The sequence below is a fragment of the Leopardus geoffroyi genome, chromosome C1 (genome assembly GCF_018350155.1).
Source record: "Leopardus geoffroyi isolate Oge1 chromosome C1, O.geoffroyi_Oge1_pat1.0, whole genome shotgun sequence".
In the NCBI taxonomy this organism is placed as follows: Eukaryota; Metazoa; Chordata; class Mammalia; order Carnivora; family Felidae; genus Leopardus; species Leopardus geoffroyi.
In genome coordinates, this window is record NC_059328.1 from 54,005,406 (window position 1) to 54,025,780 (window position 20,375).

General features: G+C 40.2%; 1 protein-coding gene across 4 annotated transcripts in view; it reads left to right on the plus strand.

Annotated features, from left to right (window-relative positions):
* Nucleotides 1-20,375, plus strand: part of DNAJC6 (DnaJ heat shock protein family (Hsp40) member C6) — a 150,864-nt gene that overhangs the window by 99,435 nt on the left and 31,054 nt on the right. For all 4 annotated transcript variants that reach the window (XM_045477706.1, XM_045477707.1, XM_045477705.1 and 1 more), the window contains exons 2-5: nucleotides 3,079-3,229; nucleotides 4,579-4,628; nucleotides 4,728-4,876; nucleotides 16,470-16,592. In XM_045477706.1, coding sequence (XP_045333662.1) covers nucleotides 3,079-3,229; nucleotides 4,579-4,628; nucleotides 4,728-4,876; nucleotides 16,470-16,592 — 473 coding nt within the window. The remainder of the gene's footprint in view (nucleotides 1-3,078; nucleotides 3,230-4,578; nucleotides 4,629-4,727; nucleotides 4,877-16,469; nucleotides 16,593-20,375) is intronic.

The window sequence follows — 20,375 nt, forward strand, 5'->3', positions numbered from 1 at the left end:
AATATATTTTGATCTATAGATTCCTCCTCCAACTTTCCTTTTTCTTCCAATTTATTTTTTTCTAGCTTTATTGAGGTATAGTTGATATATAAAAATTACACACATTTAATGTATACATTTTGATGACTTTAAATATGTGTGTATACCCGAAAAACAAATAACCCAGTGAAGAAATGGGCAGAAAACATGAATAGACACTTCTCTAAAGAAGACATCCGGATGGCCAACAGGCATATGAAAAGATGCTCAACGTCGCTCCTCATCAGGGAAATACAAATCAAAACCACACTCAGATATCACCTCACGCCAGTCAGAGTGGCCAAAATGAACAAATCAGGAGACTATAGATGCTGGAGAGGATGTGGAGAAACGGGAACCCTCTTGCACTGTTGGTGGGAATGCAAATTGGTGCAGCCACTCTGGAAAACAGTGTGGAGGTTCCTCAGAAAATTAAAAATAGACCTACCCTATGACCCAGCAATAGCACTGCTAGGAATTTACCCAAGGGATACAGGAGTACTGATGCATAGGGGCACTTGTACCCCATTGTTTATAGCAGCACTCCCAACAATAGCCAAATTATGGAAAGAGCCTAAATGTCCATCAACTGATGAATGGATAAAGAAATTGTGGTTTATATACACAATGGAGTACTACGTGGCAATGAGAAAGAACAAAATATGGCCCTTTGTAGCAACGTGGATGGAACTGGAGAGTGTGATGCTAAGTGAAATTAGCCATACAGAGAAAGACAGATACCATATGTTTTCACTCTTATGTGGATCCTGAGAAACTTAACAGAAACCCATGGGGGAGGGGAAGGAAAAAAAAAAAAAGAGGTTAGAGTGGGAGAGAGCCAGAGCATAAGAGACTGCTAAAAACTGAGAACAAACTGAGGGTTGATGGGGGGTGGGAGGGAGGGGAGGGTGGGTGATGGGTATTGAGGAGGGCACCTTTTGGGATGAGCACTGGGTGTTGTATGGAAACCAATTTGACAATAAATTTCATATATTGAAAAAAAAATATGTGTGTATACTTACGATACTATTACCGCAATCTCCAAAAATCTCCTTGTGAAGTATTTTTTATATGAATACTTAACATGAAATCTGTCTTCTTGAAATATTTTATTTATTTTTTATTTGAGAGGGAGAGAGAGAGCATGAATGTAAGTGGGGGAGGAGCAAGGGAGAGGAGGAGAGAGACTCTCAAGCAGGCTCCGTGCCCAGTGCAGAGCCTGAGGTGGGGCTTGGTCCTGTGACCCTGGGATCATGACCTGAGCTGAAATCAAGAATCAGAGGCTTAACTGACTGAGCCACCCAGGCATCACCCCCCTCTTTAACATATTTTAAAGTCCATTATAAATATTACCGTTTAAAATAAAGTAAATAAATATTACAATTTTTACAAAAGAAGATATGTCATCATATAGTTGAAAAGTGAATAATGATTAAAAATAACATAAGAATTTCAGGGTGTGACATAATAATAGTTAGCTGCAGTCTGTTGGCCCTAAATATATTAGGTTCTATGCTAATAGTTTTATATGCACTTATTTAACCTTTCCCTATGAAGAAGGCACTATTTTTATCCCAATTTTAGAGTCAGAAAGAAAGAGGCTTATAAAGACTGTTACTTCCAGGGTGTCTGGGTGGCTCAGTCAGTTAAGCCTCTGACCCTTGATTTCAGCTGAGGTCATGATCTCACAGTTTGTGAGTTCAAGCCCTGGCAGTGCAGAGCCTACTGGGGATTCTCTGTTTTCTCTCTCTCTCTCTCTCTCTCTCTCTCTCTCTCTGTCCCTCCCCTGCTCTCTCTCTCCAAATAAATAAATAAACTTAAAAAAAAAAAAAGACTGTTACTTCCTTCCCAAGGTCACACAGGAGTAGCAAGGCTGAGCCAGAACCCAGCTGAGAATGACTCCTGCTCTTGACTGCTAGGCTGAAGAGGCTACCTGGCCATTGTTTACATTAGCCTCCTCTACGCAGGTTCCTTCTTTCTTCCTGTATCAGCCTTTGTAAACTAAGTTGTGTTATGATGAGGAACATTCCCAAAATGGAATGGGGGTGCTTCTAATAATAAAGGGTTGGTCATCACTCATCCCGCATGTTCATTGAAGGTCAGCTGGGAGCTCTGCCACACTGTTTCCTATTCCAGGACCTGGGAGTCCTGGACAGAGCAGCCATGATCTCAAACCTTGCCAGTTGCTAGGGCAAAGAAAGAGAGAGACAGGGACAGAAACACAGAGAGGGAATGAGAACTATGGGGAGTTTCACACTCACAGTTAAGTGCTGTATCCTGAGTGACACACAGTACCTACCTTCACTGACATATCATAGACTAGAGTGGTGGTTTTCAACCAGGGGTAGTTTTGCCTTCCAGGGGATATGTGCCAATGTCTGGAGACAATTTGGGTTGTCCCAGCTGGTGGCAGTGGGGTGCTACTGGTGCTATCTAGTGACTAGGAGCCAGGGATGCTGCTAAATACTCTACAATATACTGGGCATCCCCACCCCCATAGCAAAGAGGTATTTGGCTCTAAATGTCAATGGTGCCAAGGTTGAGCTAACCACAAGGGACCAGAAGGTACAATTTTGTGAAGCTGTAAGGAATGAAAAACTGAAATACTTGATAAATAATACTGATGATCACCATGCATCCTAAAAACTGTTAAAAGGCCCCTGAGAGGTTATTTTCCGTGATGGACGTGAAGAATGACTTAGCAGGAGAGGCATGAAATGAATCTTCTAACACTTTCAACTCCCTCGCAGGGCAGAGGAGGGCCCTGCACACACATCTAAGCTAAGCTGCTCTTCCTCTGATGTGGGCATTGTCTCAGAGAAGTATAATGAAGGCCACATGGACAATTACATTTTTTCTAATATTCATGTTAGAAAATGTGAGACAGCAAAGCGCTTCCCTTGGTCTCCCAGGCCCAGCAGCACTGCGTAACCCAGAGTCAGTAAGTTCTGAGAGCGAGCATAACTTACAGGAATATCTTTCCTGGTCTGCATATGTTATGGGAATGAAGAGAGATCGTGTGGTCTGTGTATCAGCTCCATTTCTGTTTTTCATTGGCAGGTGCCTCATCCCCAGACATGGAGCCCAGCTATGGGGGAGGTCTCTTCGACATGGTGAAAGGAGGTGCAGGGAGGCTCTTCAGTAACTTAAAGGACAACTTGAAAGACACCCTCAAAGACACATCTTCCAGAGTTATACAATCTGTTACCAGGTATGTGCATTCTTCCCAGTTGAGTTAATGGACCTCCGTGCCTCCAAAGGATCTTGTTACCTGGTTACCAGCCAACTGATTTTCTGGCTCAAGGACTGTCAATTGTGTGATATAATTGCATGGAATCTGATCAACCAAGCAATGTCATTGAAGCCATAAAGTTGAGGCCTGCGGAAGCTACAAGCACAGGCCAGGAGGACTCAGTGCATTTTTATATTAAAATATAGTGGTTGCCATCCCTGTCTTTTAAATCCAGCATCCTGGGTTCTAATGCATTATCTGCCCTTGTTAGCCATGTGATCCAGGCAATTTAATTAACCTCTCTGAGCTTGACTTTTATACTCTGGTAGGATTAATGTCTTTGGTTGGTTTGAGAATTAAATGAGAAGTTAAATGAGATAATAATGCACATGCAATCTGAAAAATACTCATTGGATTATAATGGAAACATTTATTTTTTGTATCTTAGTAGCTCTTTGAATCTTGTTTAGTGGAAGACATTTTCTACCCTTCTGCTATATGAAAATTCTTACAAGCAGGACATATGAATTCTATTTTATTCTTAGGTATTAGAAAATTCTAAGATCACTTTAGGTTGTAATATGCAGTTTTTTTAAAAAAAATTTTTTTTTTCAACGTTTATTTATTTTTTGGACAGAGAGAGACAGAGCATGAACGGGGGAGGGGCAGAGAGAGAGGGAGACACAGAATCGGAAACAGGCTCCAGGCTCTGAGCCATCAGCCCAGAGCCCGACGCGGGGCTCGAACTCACGGAACGCGAGATCGTGACCTGGCTGAAGTCGGACGCTTAACCGACTGCGCCACCCAGGCGCCCCTGTAATATGCAGTTTTGAATCATAAATTCAAATGTCAAGCCCGAAAGATTAATCAAGATTTTAATCTTTGTTCAAAGGCAAAATTTATCCCTTACCAGCAATTGCCAACCAGGGCCTGGTGGACAGAGAAAAGATATCCCTTGTTGTTTCTCCATCACTTCCTTACCTACCCTCTCACTGTTCACACTTACAGGAGATGTTCAAGTAGGCAAAGAGGCTGGAATAATCAGTGTTAATGAATAAGCACTGTTTTCTATTCTGAGATTGATTCTGTTCAGGAAGTGTCACCTACAAAGGGTATTGGGGTACATCAGTTGGAGTGGTAGATTTACGCTCCTGAGGGTATGGGTTGCTTCTCTCAACAATTATCCTTTGTTAGAGAGAAGGCCTTGAGCTAAGTAAAAACACCTACTGGATGAAGTGTCCAAGTCATGATGGGCAAGTGATCGAGAGGGGGATATCCTGGCATATTTGGATCACTTTAATGAGCACCCTTTCCTGTCTTGCTTTTAGCTACACGAAGGGAGATTTAGACTTTACTTATGTTACCTCCAGAATTATTGGTAAGTTTCTCATGTTTATTAACAGCTCAGCTTTCAGTTGCTGCTCATTGCAACAGCATACCCATTTAACCGATATTCTCTCTCTGTGATCCCTCCTAGTGATGTCCTTTCCTCTGGACAACGTTGACATAGGATTCAGGAATCAGGTGGATGACATCCGAAGCTTTTTGGATTCCAGACATCTTGACCACTACACGGTGTACAATCTGTCACCCAAGTCTTATCGAACTGCCAAGTTTCACAGCAGGGTAAGGGGTTTTAGCACTGGGATGCCATGGTTGAAGATGTAACAGGGTATTTTTCCCTTTAAGAGATATCCTCAAAGCCTTTGTCCTCAGACACACAAAGCTGATAAACTATACACTCTGGACACTTCTAGCCACGAAGTATTTATTAGGCTGCTACAAAATATTTTGAAGATTTTCCTTGGGTGAGGACATTTGCAGGAAAAGTTTATCTGTCAATAAGATACCATATAATTTGGGGTCTCAGATCAGTTGTGGCTGTTTGCTTAGTTGTTACGGCACATTGCTCTGAGGCTCAGTTGGAGATGGAGCTGCTATGGAGGGCAATTGGTGACCCTTCTACTGTAACGCTAATTATGCCCTTAACCTTCCCTTATTGCTACTTAGGCGTCATGATGCATCAGTGTCACTAGACCAATATAGACACCACTCAGTATAATGGAAATAGCTCTCTGACATTCAGTAAAGGTGCTTTTTTCATAAGTAGAAAATAGCACACAAACAGTCCACGCTGTGGGTTTGGTAATACTATTACTAATATTTGGAGCTTTTACACTGTCCCCTGAGGTGGATGGAGACCTGGGGCACAGAGAATTAAGGTGACTTGCGCAAGACCATTACCACAAGCAGGTGGTCTAAGGCTTGCTTGTGTTCTTAACCATTGCTCTGGGCCGACACTATTACTTGGGAAAGCTGGCTTATCCTCCTAAGGAACTTTTTGAATAAGGCAGGGAAATATTCCTAGTTTCTGCCTGGTTGAGAAGCCATGAGTGTTGGCTTAGGTTTGAATCTGATGTGAAGTCTGATCTTTCTGGCCAGGGAGTTCTCGATTTATTCACTGAATTAAGGCTTTTTCTCTTTCCAGAACATTTTCAAATATTTTGATTTAGCCTTAGATGTGATTGGTTTTGCAACTACATCTGGGTCTATTCCTAAATATAAAGGGTTTTCCACACAATGGACCCTTGAAAAGTGAAAATTTATTTTAAGTAAGCAAAATTATAGCTGCCTGTCCATCCTGTGTATCTCAGCTTTGATGCTAGAACACATTTTGCTCCAATTTTAGTTGCCATTGATAATCTTTGGGTTTCAGCTTCCAGATCTGTAAAAAACACAGGAAGGTTGGCCTATATGTTCTCTAAAGCCTCACCTGCCCTAATGTTCAATGACATAAGGGACAGTTTTGCTAAGGACTCTCTTTTCCGTGAAGGTTCCCAGAATAGGCAAGAGGAAACCTGGTGGTTCTCAAATGTTAGTGAGCAACAAACCACCTGGAGGGTTGGGCAGACACCCAGGCCCAGAGTTTCTGCTTTAGCAGCATAGGAGAGTGGTGGGAATCTGCACCTGCTAACAACTTCCTGGGCGCCGCTCCAACTGCTGCCCTGGGGACCACTCTCGAGAAGCACTGATAAAACCATTCTGAAGCAGTTTGGTCTAAATTGCTGCTCTATAATGGAGATTTTAAATGCAGCTCTTTTAAATTCCCTATAATTAACTGCCTTTCTCACTCTTATCCCATCTATTACCTGATTCAGAGCAAGTGAATTAACATCAAACAGAATGTGGGTAGATATTCCATTTCTAACATGCAAATCTTTTGGATTGATTTTTATTGTTTGAGAGTCAATGTCATCATTTTCATAACTGAAGAACTGTGGAACACCCTTCACAATATTCCATAGAAATTTTATTTAATCATGGAAGATCTGTGATAATCTGGAAAAATTTTTCTCTGAAAGTAAATAAAGATATAATTATCATTGTAGAAACATTCATATGTATGAAGATGTCTCTTTGTGTAGTATTTGTTTTTTCTTTTTTTTTTTTTATTTTTTTTTAACGTTTATTTATTTTTGAGACAAAGAGAGACAGAGCATGAATGGGGGAGGGTCAGAGAGAGGGAGACACAGAATCCGAAACAGGCTCCCGGCCCTGAGCTGTCACCACAGAGCCCGATGCGGGGCTCCAACTCACAGACCGCGAGATCATGACCTGAGCCGAAGTCGGCCACTTAACCGACTGAGCCACCCAGGCGCCCCTGTTTTTTCTTTTTAAGTTTATTTATTTTTGAGAGAAAAAGTTCAAGTTGGGGAGGGGTAGGAAAAGAGAACGAGAGAGAGAGAGACAGAGAGAGAGAGAGAGAGAGAGAGAGAGAATGCCAAGCAGGCTCAGCACTGCTGGCACAGTGCCTGATGCAGGGCTCAAACCCATGAGCTGTGAAATCATGACCTGAGCTGAAGTCGGATGCTTAACCGACTGAGCCACCCAGGTGGCCCTTTGTGTAGTATTTGTAAAAGCAATCTCTATAAAGATATTTAAAGCAAGGCATCTATTAGTGCAACTGCATATTTTGTGACCAGTCTTAACAGTCTTACCAAAAGACCAGGACTTACATATTGAACATCTGTCCTGGGCTGCCCTCATTTGCTCTAGAAGAGCAGGAGGGATGTTTATTTTATTTGCTACCTAGGAGCGTGCTTGGCATGGCTAATATAGGTTTCTCAGAAGAATGAATGTGCCAAGAATTGTTAAACATATAGATATAAAATAAATATTTGGTTCTTGTTCTCAAGACACTTAAGCCTAGCTGAAAAAGAAGCCAAGACATGCTAAAGACAAATGCAAATAATATTTACAATCCATACTGAGAGAGTTTGGGGAAAGGAGACAGCAGTGAGAGCTGGACCTTAAGGCATGAATAAGTCTTGCCTACTTATGAGTGTAAGTGAAAGGAATAGGGTTATTTCCTCTCTGTGCAAACCGTAGAATGTGTCTTAAGTAGCTCTTCATGATCTTGTCTTATCCCTGCCTCTCCAGCTTCTTTTCCACTGTTCTCCATGGCCTAAAAAACTCTATACTCCAACCAGGGAAGACACATGCTGTCTCTTTGCATGAGCTGCTCCCTCTTCCTAAGAGGCCCCCATGCGACACCCCTCACCCATCCTAACAGCCTAACTTTGCTAAGGGGAGGGTTTCAGTATACCACAAGTCTTTTCCAATTCTTTTCTCAGAAACACAGGCTTGCACTACCTCTTTAGCCTCTCTCAGATAGTCCTAGAACTTGGCAGAATGCAACTGGACCCTCCAACCTAACTGGTTCTCTCAGCCCTCAGTTGTATCTCAGGAAGACAGCCCCCAAACCTTAGTATTTTCATCTGAGCTCTGTTTTGGATTTGGCTGCATCTCTTTTCCGGGCCACAGTCCTTTCTCTCCCCAGCACTAATGCTTTGGTGCATCTTCCAGTGCATGAGGGCTAGAACCATTTCTTCCTCCTTCCAGGATAATGGAGTTCTAGGTCTGCAATTGAATCTTATTTTATTTTTAAAATATTTTTTTAAATGCGTATTTATTTTGAGAGAGAGAAAGTGTGAGTAGTGGAGTGTCAGAGAGAGAGAGAGAGAGATGTCCCAATGTCCCAAGCAGGCTCCACAGTGTCAGCACTGAGCCCAACGTGGGGCTCGATCCTACAAACTATGAGATCATGACCTGAGCCAAAATCAAGAGTTGGACCCTTAACCAACATAAACCAAATCTTATTTTATTTTATTTTATTTTATTTTATTTTTTATTTTATTTTTAAATTTACATCCAAATTAGTTAGCATATAGTGCAACAATGATTTCAGGAGTAGATTCCTTTGTGCCCCTTACCCATTTAGCCCATCTCCCCTCCCACACCCCCTCCAGTAACCCTCAGTTTGTTCTCCATATTTATGAGTCTCTTCTCTTTTGTTCCCCTCCCTGTTTTTATATTCTTTTTGTTTCCCTTCCCTTATGTTCATCTGTTTTGTCTCTTAAAGTCCTCATATGAGTGAAGTCATATGATTTTTGTCTTTCTCTGACTAATTTCACTTAGCATAATACCCTCCAGTTCCATCCACGTAGTTGCAAATGGCAAGATTTCATTCTTTTTGATTGCTGAGTAATACTCCATTGTGTATATATATAACATCTTCTTTATCCATTCATTCATCGATGGACATTTGGGCTCTTTCCATACTTTGGCTATTGTTGATAGTGCTGCTATAAACATGGGGGTGCCTGTGTCCCTTCGAAACAGCACACCTGTATCCCTTGGGTAAATGCCTAGTAGTGCAATTGCTGGATCGTAGGGTAGTTCTTTTTAGTTTTTTGAGGAACCTCCATACTGTTTTAGAGAGTGGCTGCACCAGCTTGCATTCCCACCAACGATGCAAAAGAGATCCTCTTTCTCCACATCCTTGCCAACATCTGTTGTTGCCTGAGTTCTTAATGTTAGCCATTCTGACAGGTGTGAGGTGGTATCTCGTAGTTTAGATTTATATTTCCCTGATGATGAGTGATGTTGAGCATTTTTTCATGTGTCAGTTGGCCATTTGGCTGTCTTCTTTGGAGAAGTGTCTATTCATGTCTTTTGCCCATTTCTTCACTGGATTATTTGTTTTTTTGGGTGTTGAGTTTGATAAGCTCTATAGATTTTGGATACTAACCCTTTATCTGATACGTCATTTGCAAATATCTTCTCCCATTCTGTCGGTTGCCTTTTAGTTTTGCTGATTGTTTCCTTCGCTGTGTAGAAGCTTTTTATTTTGATGAGGTCCCCATAGTTCATTTTTGCTTTTGTTTCCCTTGCCTTCAGAGACGTGTTGAGTAAGAAGTTGCTGCGGCCAAGATCAAAGAGGTTGTTGCCTGCTTTCTCCTCAAGGATTTTGATGGCTTCCTGTCTTACATTGAGGTCTTTCATCTGTTTTGAGTTTGTTTTTGTGTATGGTGTAAGAAAGTGGTCCAGGTTCATTGTTCCGCATGTCGCTGTCCAGTTTTCCCAGCATCACTTGCTGAAGAGACTGTCTTTATTGCATTGGATATTCTTTCCTGCTTTGTCAAAGATTAGTCAGCCATACTTTTGTGGGTCCATTTCTGGGTTTTCTGTTCTGTTCCATTGATCTGAGTGTCTGTTTTTGTGCCAGTACCATACTGTCTTGATGATTACAGCTGTGTAGTATAGCTTGAAGTCTGGGATTGTGATGCTTCCTGCTTAGGTTTTCTTTTTCAAGATTGCTTTGGCTATACGAGGTCTTTTCTGGTTCCATACAAATTTTAGGATTATTTGTTTTAGCTCTGTGAAGAATGCTGGTGTTATTTTGATAGGGATTGCATTGAATATGTAGATTGCTTTGGGTAGTATTGACATTTTAACAATATTTGTTCTTCCTATCCAGGATCATGGAATCTTTTTCCATTTTTTTGTGTCTTCTTCAATTTCTTTCATAAGCTTTCTATAGTTTTCAGTGTATAGACTTTTCACCTCTTTGGTTAGATTTCTTCCTAGGTATTTTATGGTTTTTGGTGCAACTGTAAATGGGATCGATTCCTTGATTTCTCTTTCTGTTGCTTCATTGTCGGTGTATAGGAATGCAACCAATTTCTGTGCGTTGATTTTTTATCCTCCAACTTTGCTGAATTCATGAATCAGTTCTAGCATTTTTTTGGTGGAATCTTTTGGGTTTTCCATATAGAGTATCATGTCATCTGTGAAGAGTGAAAGTTTGATCTCCTCCTCGCCAATATGGATGCCTTTTATTTCTTTGTGTTGTCTGATTGCAGAGGCTAAGACTTCCAATACTATGTTGAATAACAGTGGCAAGAATGGACATCCCTGTCTTGTTCCTAACCTTAGGGGGAAAGCTCTCAGTTTTTCCCCATTGAGGATGATATTAGCATTGGGTCGTTCATATATGGCTTTTATGATCCTGAGGTATGCTCCTTCTATCCCTACTTTCTTGAGAGTTTTTATCAAGAAAGCATGCTGTATTTTGTCAAATACTTTCTCTGCATCTATTGAGAGGATGATATGGTTCTTGTCCTTTCTTTTATTGATGTGATGAATCACATTAATTGTTTTGCGGATACTGAACCAGCCCTGCATCCCAGGTATAAATCCCACTTGGTCATGGTGAATAATGTTTTCAATGTATTGTTGGAGCCGGTTGGCTTATATCTTGTTGAGGATTTTTGCATCCATGTTCATCAGGGAAATTGGTCTATAGTTCTCCTTTTTAGTGGGGTCTCTGTCTGGCTTTGGAATCAAGATAATGCTGGCTTCATAGAAAGAGTTTGGAAGTTTTCCAAATCTTATTTTAATAAATGTAGATGGCATGGGGTGCCTGGCTGGCTCAATCAGTAGAAGATACACCTCTTGATCTCAGGGTTGTAAGTTCAAGGCCCACGTTGGATGTAGAGATTACTTAAATCTTTTTTAAAAAATTTAAAAAATTAATGTAGGTGGCAGACTCTTCCATAAATACCAGTGTTGGAAAAGACCAAACATGAGACTGGTTTTATTTGTAGACTCACAGGAGTCCAGCTCTGTCTATATCCCTGTGTCTTGAACCCTGAACTAAGTCACTTTACATTTTATTGTGTGATATGTGTTTGGGAATACGGTGGTGGTGGCAGAGATAGGCTGTTTCCATGAAGATTTCACTTTGCTGAGGGGAGTCATTCTATATTTTGATTAGCTTTTATGCTTAGAAGCCACATGGTTTGACAGGAATTGGATGAAATAATCAAATAGCAGCTTTCTTAGGATTTGCATGTGTAACGGAATGTTAGAATAGGATTCATATTTAGTCTCCATTTTTAGCAGAGACCCCAACTCAATATATGCCAGATTGCCCTGCTTTCAAAGCAGCGTGCTAGAGTGCCTACTCAGAACTGCACAAGAGGTATTGGACATTAGTTTTTTGTTTGTTTGTTTTTTTAGTCTTCTTAGCCAGTTTCCACCTTGAGGAAATAAAAATTACCAATGTTGACAGTAAAGTCCTGGAGACCAATGAGATGCATTATCTAAAACAGGTATTCTTGATCTGAGTTAAAGAAATATGGGTCCACCTGTGTATTTAGATCCATGGATGGGCTTCAGAGAGTTTAACCATTTCTTCTAGCACCCCACTTTTTTTTTGATGGTAAACTATACATGACACAAACTTAACCATTTTGACAACCTATAAGAGTACAGTTCAATGACATTGAATACATTCACAATGTTGTGTAACCATCACCACTGTCTATACCCAAACCTTTTCCATCATCTCCCAAATAAACACTGTACCCATCCACTCTGTAGGTGCATGTAAACTGCTTCACTTTCTGCACAGGTTTTGAGCTCTGCTCAGAATATCAGGAACCACTGCTTTATACATTTCTTGGTATTGCTGTTGGTAAGAAGTAGAAAACCAGGTGAATGGCCACTGCATGTTGCCTGGTCCTAAAGTTCTTACGTTCTGATCGCACTCCAGCACCACTTGGAATGTCCTTCCTCCTCCTCTCAACCAGGAAGAAAAGGATGCTGAAGGAGCCCTGTTAATAGCATAAAAAAATAAACCCAGTTGATTCCTTTAGACTTTTCCTTCATTTTGATTGTTTCTAAACTACATAATCTTACAGGATTTCTTCCCTTTTGAGAACAAATTGATTTTTGGGAAATATGCTATCAATTTGAACTTATTTAAAGGTCCATCTTTTGTTTGTTTGCTTTCCTTTTCCTTCCAGAGCTCACCAGAGGTCACCAGAGCTCCCAGTTGTTTCTGCTGTGGTGTGCTGGTTGGTGAGAGGTGACTTTACAGGTTATACTTCATCTCTCCCTCTGCCACCATGCTTCAGTTTTAAGGAAACTGAAAATATGGCCATCACTGGAAGCCATAACCACCCACAAATGTGAGGTGGAATTGCAGTTAATAATCACCATCAGACAGTGTGATATAATAGAAAGTACATGAGTCTTATCAGTAATTTTTATTGAGATGACAATTTTAAGCTTTAAAAATTACCCTAGGTTCACATCTCAGCTGTTCCTCTTCCTGGTTAAATCTCTTCACTTCACCCGAGATACCATTTTCTCCTGTATGAAATGGGGATGACAATACGAATACCTACCTTGCAAATACTTAGAAATTCTTTTCTGTAGTTTTGCCATAATGAATAAACTTGATAGCAGTGTCTACCCTATAGTAAGCATTCGGTAAGTGGTAGTTATGATTGATGTTAGTAATACTAAAATGCCACAGTAAATGATTGACTAAAATCCCCCTGTTTTCCAAAAATGGTGTAGATTCTTAAAATGTGGTATGGCTCTTGAGTCTGATTCTCTGTAGTACCTTTTGCTCTTGTGCTTGGCAGGTGGGATGCTTCTGCCATCGATGAGCCCATTCTTGTGGCAATGGAGAGAGAAAAATCAAATGGCATCCGGCTGTGGTGCTGTTTTGGCTTCTTTCCCAGCTGGGTGGTATCATGGCAGCCTGTAATCCGTATGGCATTTTCTGATGCTTGGCAGCTCTGGGAGGTGTTTAGAGAGACTGGAGATGGCATCATGAAGTGTCACATGCCCAAGGATTGTGCTGCTTATTGCCTGAACCTGTGAACCCCAGGGAGACACAAAAATAGCTTACAGTGATTGAATTCCTTAAAATTTTTTTTTGGTTTTGTTTATGCTTTAGTGTTTTTTTCCCTTTTAGACAGAGTACATGTTTTTAAAAAATTCTAATTGTATGTTTGCTTAATGGTGTATAATTATAGATCAAGTAAATATGTAATTATGGAGTACTTTAAATTAATATTATTTACTTGATTGATTTAATGATTCTGGAGCTTTTAGCCTTTTGTGCTGAGAACAATTTAGCCAACTTTTAGCTGAGACTTATTACAGATATTGACATTTAGTGTTTGTATGGTTGACATACAGTTTCTAAAAGGTTTAAAAATACTGTCTGGAAAAGCAATTGTTTCATACTTTTCCATGATTCCAGCTTACAACAACAGCTAATTTGATTCATCTGCCCCTTCCTTGAGATATTGTACTTGTAGACAAATCTTAGTATGAGAAGCGATTGCCAAATGGGGTTCATTCCTTTGTTCTTTCAATCATTCGTTCACTCAGCAAATACTGAGCATCTTCCATTCAACTAACACAACAACTCTGCAGTTACAAAACGAGTAAGTTATGGTGTCTCTTCTGGTGAGGCCTAATGTCTAGAGGGGGCGACAGAGGTAAACAATTAATTTGAATACAGTTTGACAATACGCTGGCATTTACTGCGCTTATGTTGCTCTACTTAATTCTCATTACTCTTGTAATGCCCATTTTCACTTTACACACAAGAGACTGGGGCTCCAAGAGATCAGAAACTTGACTACAGTTAATCAGATCATAAGTGGTAAAGCAAAGTTGAAAACCCGGCCTGTGGGTTTAACCATGGTGCTCTACTGATAAAAGCTGTAATAGATGAAAATGGACAAGGGCATGGGTACGAAGAAGTAAGGTAACTAATTTCTGCCTCTGGGTGTTAGAGAAACTGTCAGTAACAAAAGAGCACTTGAACTTGGGTTTTAAAGGATGAATATGAATTTACTAAGGGAAGAAAAGCATTGCAGACAAGAAGCAGCTTGTACAAGTGTACATTTTGTTATTTCCCTGATGGCAGAATTTATCTTACCAACTCTTCTTTTTTTTTTTTTTTTTAAACCAATATATCATTTCTGTTCCTTGAGAACACAGCAGCAGGGAATCCATTTGGTGGTAAAGAATGGGCCAGAAACAGTCTTAATTCATGTTGGGTAGAAGGGGCAAGCTGTTCTGGAGTTTAAACTGGCAGAGGCCCAGTAGTGGGTCACCCTAGATTGTTTAGTAGCTGTGTCAAGCATTTCAACTACTTTGTTTAATAAACCATACCTGTCATTGCTAAAGGTATAGGTAAGTGAGTACCTGGAAGCACCCCTGCCATTACCCTACAATCATCTTGTAGAAAAAGGTACAAATTAACCAAAAAAATGGGCCTTCTTGGCATCCCCAGAGAGAGACACTTGATAGCGAGTATCTGGTTACCAGAAAAGGGTGAACCAATAGATTGCTCCTGCCTCCCTTTGCCCACTGTTAAACATTAGGGATTTGAGATATTCGTTGTTGTTGTTGTTGTTGTTGTTGTTTAGGCCAGTAGTGTTGCAGAGTACTTTCTGATGACACCATCCATATAAAATCTAGTCTTTTTTCAGAATTCCCTACATTAGCAACCAGCCTAAGCCGCCATCATTCCTGACTTGGGCTCCTCAGCAGCCTCCTGACTGCTCCCCCTGGCTACTCTCATGTCATCCGCATCCATTCTCCGCACTGGCTTAAGAGGTCTTTGGAAAATACAGATGAGAGTCACTCCTTCTTAAATATTCTCCCAGCTAGGGGCGCCTGGGTGGCTCAGTCGGTTAAGCGGCCGACTTCAGCTCAGGTCATGATCTCGCAGTCCGTGAGTTTGAGCCCCGCATCGGGCTCTGTGCTGACAGCTCAGAGCCTGGAGCCTGTTTCAGATTCTGTGTCTCCCTTTCTCTGACCCTCCCCCATTCATGCTCTGTCTCTCTCTGTCTCAAAAATAAATAAACGTTAAAAAAAAAAATTAAAAAAAAAATATTCTCCCAGCTGCTAACAGGACCTTGAATGATCTGGCCCTTCAGTCTGCTTTTTTGCCATATGGGATTTTATTCATTTTATTCAAACATAGCTGGCTTTATCTGAACTCAGGGCTTTGTACTGGCAGTTACCGGATTCGATACTGATGTTAATAGCTAATATTCCTTAATCACTTTGTGCATGTCAGGTACTGGGCTGAGCCCTTGAAATACATCCTCATGTACTAACCACACCCTATGAGGCGGATAGGTAGGTGCCACTCACCACATTTTTGAAAAAAAAAAAAAAAGGTTAAAAGAGGTCACAGAGTTTGTCCAAGTCTAAACTTCTCATTTTTTATTATCTAAATTAGTAAATATCTAATCATTTGGGACTCATACCTAGTATTTTGAGGCAAATGATAATCTCTACCAGTATAGGCTTGTCCCGCAATGATTTATACTCAGAGGACCTGGGTTGCTCTCCTGGTCCTGACTGGCAGCATGACTCTAGACAAGACAGACTCTGAGAGTCTGTTTTCTCATCTGCAGAATGGACATCATGTTGATACCAGTCTTGTACGATTGTGATACTGCTCAGAGCCAAACAGAATTCCAGGAACATTGCCGATGCTCTGTAATGGGTTAAATGAACACGTGTGTTAGATGAGTGAAAATACTGAAGGTTGCCCCATGGTGTTGTGGATTCCTTCAGTAAGACAGAAAGAAATAAGAGCTCTGAGCAAGTGTAGTTTGGCTCACTCTGCAGCTCTTTTCATGTTCTCATGAGAGCTGGAATAAAATTAGGGATAGTGCAGGATTTATAAGATAATACTATAATTAAGTATCCAATAGGCAGGTCAAAACATTGTATTCTTAATAGAAGTTAAATGCATTGTAACCCTACAGGATTAAAAAAAAATCCAAATATGTAGTTTAAATGGTCTATCTTTAATTTAAAATATACCTCAAAATTTGTTTTTATACCTTTACTGGAATGGAATCTTTTAACTAAGAAATTGCTATATTAAACAACTCTTCTTTATGTGTTTGAACCCTGTTCACACCTCTTCCTGGCTATATTAAAAGAGAATGTGGTATCATATTCCAGAAGTTGTTTAGTGTGATAGCTGCGTATGGAGAGGAGTCACTTGGGGAATTAATTTCCTTTTGCTCTGTTCCCTTAGGTCTCAGAATGCAGTTGGCCCATTAGGCAGGCCCCCAGTCTGCACAACCTTTTTGCTGTGTGTCGGAATATGTATAATTGGCTACTACAGAATCCCAAAAACGTCTGTGTTGTCCACTGCTTGGTGAGTAACCTTTGTTGTTGTCATTTGTGGTAGTTGGGTTTGGTTTGGCCAAATACAGCTGGCTCTATAGAGGCTGGTGAACAGGTAACATTTAAGCTGAATAAGCTTTTTGAATCCCTACTTAGGAATTAGGGGATGTGAAGGATATAAAAATGAGGGAAGAATTTATTCTTCTTGCCTTAAAGCTTGAGTAATAGTGAGAGAGGCAGATACATACACGTAATACAGGGCCTCTACAATGTGCTAAGTATTATAAAAGAGGTAGAAACGAGGACTGTGGGTACACAGGCAAAAATACCATTGAGTTCTGTGTGAATGAAATTGATAAACACATTGGAATATTTATCTTTTTGTTTTTGAGTGAAAATGAAGTTAAGAAGACCCCTATGCCTTTGTAAGTAGTCACATAGATTGTATTTTACAGCAATTTCTAGTGGGACTGATGAATTTTCCGACCACTGACTTCTTAGAGTCCCTTCCCCCAACTCTTCTCTGGTGGCCTCTTACCTATTGTTTAAAAGTCAACATCTGGTAAAACTCTTTCTGACTCTTGAGTATTTTCACTGTATGGACATTCCCATTGTATATCTGAATGTCTTCTGTGGCATCTAATATACTGCATCATCATGATCTGGTGGTGTGCCTGTTTTCCTACTAGACTGTGAGCATCTCACAGGCAAGAACTGTGTCTCCTTTACCTTTGCACCCCAGGTCTGAGAGGCTTGAATAAATGATTGAATACATGATCAAGTGAACACACAAGTGGAATCTGAGCATAAATAGTGGAATTACTCGTTCTTTTTTTTTTATTTTAAAAAAAGGGTTTTTTTTAAACATTTATTTATTTTTGAGACAGAGAGAGACAGAATGTGAATGGGGGAGGGTCATAGAGAGAGGGAGACACAGGATCTGAAACAGGCTCCAGGGTCTGAGTCATCAGCACAGAGCCCGATGCGGGGCTCGAACACACAGATCACAAGATCATGACCTGAGCGGAAGTCAGACGCTTAACCAACTGAGCCACCCAGGTGCCCCTACTCATTCTTCTGTAAACTTCAGGGTGGTTTTTTTTTTTTTTTTTTTTGCTATGTGATTACTTGATGATCTTCTCCCTCCTTCTTGAGAGCCAGTTGGCTAAAAGAGGAGGAAAGTGAAAGAACATATTTTCTTCTTTTCATCTCACATCCCCAAACTCTTGGCAACAAAGGAAAAATTTCGTGTCCGCAAACGGCCAAAGGGTTTTCCTGTCGGAGGCACAACAGATTGTGCAACAGAACAGATTCCTTTCAGGGACTAAGCAGCTTTAGGCACTTTGGTGATTTTCTCTTCACGCAAGAAATTTCTAAAAGTTCAGAGAGCCAAAGTCTGACAGCTTTGTAAGGGAAGATGGCTCAAGAGAGAGAAGAGGCTTCCAGTTCTTATGATACAATCTTGAAGAATAAAAAGCCAATGAAGAAGAAAAAGAAGCAAAGGATTATGACACCATTGCTGCTCTCTAGCTCACTGAAAAAGGGTACGCATGAGTCAGACATCTGCACCAAGTCTTTGGGACATGGAATTGAAGCTGGAAATGGGAGCTTTTACTTTTGTCATATATATTTCTGTTTTATTAAAAATAATAAGCATATACTCATCTTTTAATAAAAACTAATTAAACTGTTGAAAAGATTTGCATGGTAGATAAAAGGAGGGGGACACATCCAAGAACCATGAATCAGTTAAGAGTATCAGGAAGGCTAAATCTAAAAGAATTAAGATTAAGAAAAATGTCTTAAAAAAAAAGGAAAAACCTGTCCTTGAAATAAGGACAATAACAAATGCTTGAGGCACATGATATAATCTTAACTCTTTTATTCTGTTTTCTTTGTCAGGGGAGCAAATGTCAGGCTAGGACAGTAGTAACAATGATCATTAAGACAGAGCTGATAGGTAGTGAGATAGTAAAGGAGCCTCACAGTACTTTAAAAATAATCCACTCTCTAGACTTAAATTATGTCTCAGAATGCTGAGAGCACTTGGAAAAGCAATCATGGATTCCTTATGTAATATGAGGAAACAGGAAGAAGAGGTGCCAGGCAAACAAAGACAGGAGAGTTTTTCCAAAATACGGAGGAGGTTTATCCTGGAAAGTTACAGGCTGGTGAACCTGATGGCACTTTAAGGCAAAAGTCTAATATAAATCTTTGCACAGATGATTTTAAACTCTTAGGAAAAAGGAGTCTTCATTGGTTCATTATGAATGTGCATATCAAAACAGCTGAACTTTTACAAGACCAATAGACTAGTAGGGATAGCTTATTGTATTCCTGCAAGGTATTTCCCAATTTCCTATAATCAAGATAGAGAAATTTGGGCTAGGTTACTATACATCTAGTTGGATTGTGGCTCAGTACTTGCTTCCAAAGGTAGGTGATTAATGGATCAGCATCTTCCCAGGAGAAGGTTGCGTTTGGTTGCCCTTTTAATTAAAAGCAGTGATGAGGATGTGAAGATCAAACTTCCAGTATTTCTCAGAAATGGGAGGGTCATATAATGAATCTGGATTTTAAAAGCCTTTGCAGGTTGGTTGTTTAACGGAAACTAAGAATGTGAAATTAAACACAGGATAAATGTGAAGTCCTGAATCTTGTTGTAAAAGATTAAATATATTTGTCTCTTAGCTTAACACATCATTTGAAAAAGAACTAGGGGTTTTAGTAGATAGGAAAATCAATAAGAGCTTAGGGTGTGACTTAGCCTGCATATAAACTAGTTTGGCCTAGGATTATGTTAGTAAAAGCATAGTGTCCAGAATAAAGGAGATGGTATTTCCTCTCTAGTTGGTTGGAGTGCACCTCATATTTTACATTTCACATCTGGGTAGCACATTTAAGGTTGTTGTTTTAAAATGGGTCTGTTCAGAGAAACTTCACCAAATGATGTTTCTTAAAATGGAATATCAAGTGAGGAAGAATCAAAGAAATTATATATTAGTTGGGGTCCTTTAGAGAAACAGAACCAATATATAATGCATTTATTATAGGAATTGGTTCACACAGTTACAGAAGCTGAGAAGTCCCACAATTTGTTTGCTGTCTGCAAACTAGAGAACCAGAAAAGCTGGTGATGTAATTCAGTCTGAGTCCAAAGCCTGAGAACAGGGGCTCTGATGTCCCAGGGAAGAAGGTAGACATCTCAGTTCAAGAAGATAGAAAATCCACCCTTTCTCTGCTTTTGGTTCTATTCAGACCCTCAACAGATTAGGTGATGCCCATGCACATTGGTGAGAGTACAATTTTTTAACTCAGAGTCAAACGCTGATCTCTTAAAAATTTTTTTTAATGTTTATTTTATTTTTGAGTGAGAGAGTGAGAATGAGCAGGGGAGGGGCAGAGAGAGAGAATCCCACGGAGGCTCCACACTGCCAGCACAGAGCTTGTGTGGGGCTCGAACCCACAAACTTCAAGATCATGATCCGAGCCGAAGTCAGACACTTAACTGATTGAGCCACCCAGGCACCCTGAATGCTGATCTCTTTTCGAAATACTCTCATAGACAATTCTAGAAGTAACGTTTTACCAACTGTCTGAGCATCGCTCAGCCCAGTCAAGTTGACACATAAAATTAACCGTCACAGATTGGGTGTGCCTTTAATCTGTAAAATGAAAGAGTTGGTGGAAGGGGAGGGTATTTCAGATATGTGAAAGACTACCCCAGGAAGAAAGAAGTAGGTTTACTCCTTCCTGACAGAAGAAAAAACAAGTATCATTGAGTGGAATAGACTTCAACTCAACATATTCAGGA